At 46.6% G+C, this 5,000-nt stretch overlaps 1 protein-coding gene across 1 annotated transcript in view; it reads right to left on the bottom strand.

The window, feature by feature from the left end:
- Nucleotides 1–1,074: 1,074 nt before the first annotated feature.
- VOLCADRAFT_68371 (uncharacterized protein) overlaps nucleotides 1,075–5,000 on the bottom strand; it is a gene marked incomplete at both ends in the record, with an annotated part of 4,860 nt that continues 934 nt past the window's right edge. The window contains 2 exons of the mRNA XM_002957516.1: nucleotides 1,075–1,222; nucleotides 3,891–4,064. Coding sequence (XP_002957562.1) covers nucleotides 1,075–1,222; nucleotides 3,891–4,064 — 322 coding nt within the window. The remainder of the gene's footprint in view (nucleotides 1,223–3,890; nucleotides 4,065–5,000) is intronic.

The following is a 5,000-nucleotide window of genomic DNA, read 5'->3' as shown; positions in this document are numbered from 1 at the left end:
AGATCGCATTTGCTTGCAGATCGCATATGTTTGCATACTGCATTGCTTGCATACCACATATGCTTGCAGATCGCATATGCTTGCGGATCACATATGCTTGCAGAGCACATATGCTTGCACATCGCATATGCTTGCAGATCGCATATGCTTGCAGAGCGCATATGCTTGCACATCGCATATGCTTGCACATCGCATATGTTTGCAGATCACATATGCTTGCAGAGCGCATATGCTTGCAGATTGCATATGCTTGCACATCGCATATGCTTGCAGATCACATATGATTGCAGAGCGCATATGTTTGCAGATCGCATACACGCTTGCACATCCCATATGCCTGCAGAGCGCATATGCTTGCACATCGCATATGCTTGCACATCGTATACGCTTGCAGATCACATATGCTTGCAGAGCGCATATGCTTGCACATTGCATATGCTTGCAGATCGCATATGCTTGCACATCGCATATGCTTGCAGATTACACATGTTGCATACTGCATATGCTTGCAGATAGCATAGCATAGCATAGCATAGCATAGCATAGCATAGCATAGCATAGCATAGCATAGCATAGCATAGCATAGCATAGCATAGCATAGCATAGCATAGCATAGCATAGCATAGCATAGCATAGCATAGCATAGCATAGCATAGCATAGCATAGCATAGCATAGCATAGCATAGCATAGCATAGCATAGCATAGCATAGCATAGCATAGCATAGCATAGCATAGCATAGCATAGCATAGCATAGCATAGCATAGCATAGCATAGCATAGCATAGCATAGCATAGCATAGCATAGCATAGCATAGCATAGCATAGCATAGCATAGCATAGCTTAGCTTAAGCTCAGCATAGCATAGCATAGCATAGCATAGCATAGCATAGCATAGCATAGCATAGCATAGCATAGCATAGCATAGCATAATAGCATAGCATAGCATAGCGTAGCATAGCATAGCATAGCGCAGCATAGCATAGCATACCATAGCATAGCATAGCATAGCATAGCATAGCGTAGCGCAGCATAGCATAGCATAGCGCAGCATAGCATAGCATAGCATAGCATAGCATAGCATAGCATAGCATAGCATAGCACAGCATAGCATATGCTTGCAGATCGCATATGGCATATGCTTGCAGATCGCATATGGCATATGCTTGCAGATTGCATATGGCATATGCTTGCAGGTTGCATATGCTTGCAGATCGCATATGCTTGCAGATCGCATATACTTGCAGATCGCATATGCTTGCATATGAGATCGCATATGCTTGCAGGTCTCATAAGCTTGCATATGAGATCGCATATATATAACATTAAAACATATTGCACCTTGCATATTGCATATTGCATATTACATATCGCATATGCTTGCAGATCGCATATGCTTGCAGAGCGCATATGCTTGCACATCGCATATGCTTGCAGATCGCATATGCTTGCAGGTCACATATGCTTGCAGATCGCATACGCTTGCACATCCCATATGCTTGAAGATCGCATATGCATAGCATAGCATAGCATAGCATAGCTTTGGCGCAGCATAGCATAGCATAGCATAGCATAGCATAGCATAGCATACCATAGCGTAGCATAGCATAGCATATATGCATATATAAAACATAAAAACTTTGCATATGCATATGCAAAATATATTTTGCATATGCATATGCAAAATATATGCACATATGCATATGCAAAATATATGCACATATATGCATTGAATTGCATATGCATATGCATACGTGCAATATATAAAACAAAAAAACATAAACGCGCTGGGGGTCGAACCGGCGACCTTCCGTTCTTTTCGGCGCGGTCTTTAGCACGTACGGCACGCTCCCGAGCCGGAATTTCCAAAACGCCCCGGACAGACAACCGGACAGCAGACGGACGGACGGACAGCGGACGGACAGCGAACTCAGGATAGGCCTCCGCTCATAACATATGAGCTACGGCGACTAGAGCGCGCTGTTCGCGCGAGTGGGCCGTAGCTCCGTAGCGGCGCTGACGCTGAATTGCACGCTAAATTGCGCGTTGCACGGCGTTGTCGCAAGCGCGTACGGCATAGCATAGTGCGTACGGCATAGCGAAGCATAGCATAGCGCGTACGGCATATCACAGCATAGCATAGATCGTATATGCTTGCAGATCGCATATGCTTGCACATGGAATGTGGCATATGCTTGCAGATCGCATCTGGCATATGATTGCAGATCGCATATGCTTGCAGATTGCATAGCATAGCATAGCGCGTACGGCATAGCATAGCGCGTACGGCATAGCGTAGCATAGCATAGCGTGTACGGCATAGCATAGCGCGTACGGCATAGCGAAGCATAGCATAGCGCGTACGGCATATCACAGCATAGCATAGATTGTATATGCTTGCAGATCGCATATGCTTGCACATCGAATGTGGCATATGCTTGCAGATCGCACCTGGCATATGATTGCAGATCGCATATGCTTGCAGATCGCATATGCTTGCAGATCGTATATGCTTGCAGATTGCGCGTTGCACGGCGCTGTCGCAAGCGCGTACGGCATAGCATAGTGCGTACTGCATAGCGCAGCATAGCATAGCGCGTACGGCATATCACAGCATAGCATAGATCGTATATGCTTGCCGATCGCATAGGCTTGCATATCTCATATGCTTGCACATCGAATGTGGCATATGCTTGCAGATCGCAACTGGCATATGCTTGCAGATTGCATATGCTTGCAGATTGCATATGCTTGCAGATCGCATATGCTTGCACATCGAATGCCGCATATGCTTGCAGATCGCATCTGGCATATGCTTGCAGATCGCATATGCTTGCATATCGTATATGCTTGCAGGTCGTATATGCTTGCAGATCACATATGATTGCACATCGCATGTGGCATATACTTGCATATGAAGCATTTGTGCATATGAAACACATGTGCATATGTGCATATGAAGCATACGTGCATATTTGCATATGTGCATATGTGCATATGTGCATATGTGCATATGTGCATACGTGCATACGTGCATATGTGCATATGTGCATATGTGCATATGTGCATATGTGCATATGTGCATATGTGCATATGTGCATATGTGCATATGTGCATATGTGCATATGTGCATATGTGCATATGTGCATATGTGCATATCTGAGCCATGTGGGCTGAATTGCACGCTGAATTGCACGCTAAATTGCACGTTGCACGGCGCTGTCGCAAGCGCGTACGGCATATCATAGCGCGTACGGCATAGCGTAGCATAACATAGCGCGTACGGCATATCACAGCATAGCATAGATCGTATATGCTTGCAGATCGCATAGGCTTGCAGATCGCATATGCTTGCACATCGAATGTGGCATATGCTTTCAGATCGCATCTGGCATATGCTCGCAGATTGCATATGCTTGCAGATCGCATAGGCTTGCATATCGCATATGCTTGCACATCGAATGTGGCATATGCTTGCAGATTGCATATGCTTGCAGATCGCATATGCTTGCAGATCGCATATGCTTGCAGATCGCATATGCTTGCAGATCGCATATGCTTGCAGATCGCATATGCTTGCATATCGTATATGCTTGCATATCGTATATGCTTGCAGATCACATATGATTGCACATCGCATGTGGCATATGCTTGCATATGAAGCATTTGTGCATATGAAACACATGTGCATATGTGCATATGAAGCATATGTGCATATGTGCATATGTGCATATGTGCATATGAAGCAGATGTGCATATGTGCATATGAAGCATATGAAGCATATGAAGCATATGAAGCATATGAAGCATATGAAGCATATGAAGCATATGAAGCATATGAAGCATATGAAGCATACGAAGAACAAAAATGCATATCGCATATGCTTGCACATCGAATGTGGCATATGCTTGCAGATCGCATCTGGCATATGCTCGCAGATTGCATATGCTTGCAGATCGCATAGGCTTGCATATCGCATATGCTTGCACATCGAATGTGGCATATGCTTGCAGATCGCATCTGGCATATGCTTGCAGATCGCATATGCTTGCAGATCGCATATGCTTGCAGATCGCATATGCTTGCATATCGTATATGCTTGCAGATCGTATATGCTTGCAGATCACATATGATTGCACATCGCATGTGGCATATGCTTGCATATGAAGCATTTGTGCATATGAAACACATGTGCATATGTGCATATGAAGCATATGTGCATATGTGCATATGTGCATATGAAGCAGATGTGCATATGTGCATATGAAGCAGATGAAGCATATGAAGCATATGAAGCATATGAAGCATACGAAGAACAAAAAAGAAAAAAAAAGCGCGCAAAAAAAAAGACGCGCGCGCTGGGGATTGAACCGGCGACGTGGTGGACCGACAGATGGACGGACGAACGGACGGACTAGACGCGGGCTGCGTCGCCCGCGAGGGGGCCGTAGTCCCCCGGCTGGGCGGCAGGAGTATGACGGAGCGTGCGTATACTTGTAGTACACCCGTGTGGGAGTCGAACCCACAAGTGCAAGGGATGCACCCAGCCGTGCGGGCGTGTCGTCGGACGGCTAGAGAGCCGTGCAACGCTGGCATTTAACGCCATCCAGTGGCGAGGCAGACGAACTGTTTTACGTGTCAGGTGGTGTTGGCTGCGGAGGTCCAACGCTCCTCTAGGTTTCTGGCGTGTTTGTACTCGGTCGTATAGCGTTCACGTGTTTCGGTTGCACGGCGATCCAGGAGGCGGAGTTCGGCCGCCAGGTCGGGGTCCAGCTTGGTTGCTGCCATGAACTGTTTGACGACTCGTGTTCGTTCATCGGGTGTGGTAGAGAGCGGGCGCAGGAGGCGGATGTGGTCGAGTGTCTTGTAGCAGGTGAGCAACACGTACATGGTTGCACGCTTGAGGCCACCGGGCGGGACGGAAAGGTCTGCGACCCAGCATTCTTCCTTGAAGCTACGGCCCTGTACGAAGTAGTCGGTGACGGCGTAGTAGTCACCAA

This window comes from Volvox carteri, assembly GCF_000143455.1.
Source record: "Volvox carteri f. nagariensis unplaced genomic scaffold VOLCAscaffold_75, whole genome shotgun sequence".
NCBI lineage: Eukaryota > Viridiplantae > Chlorophyta > Chlorophyceae > Chlamydomonadales > Volvocaceae > Volvox > Volvox carteri.
This window is presented reverse-complemented; position numbering and strand designations above follow the sequence as displayed.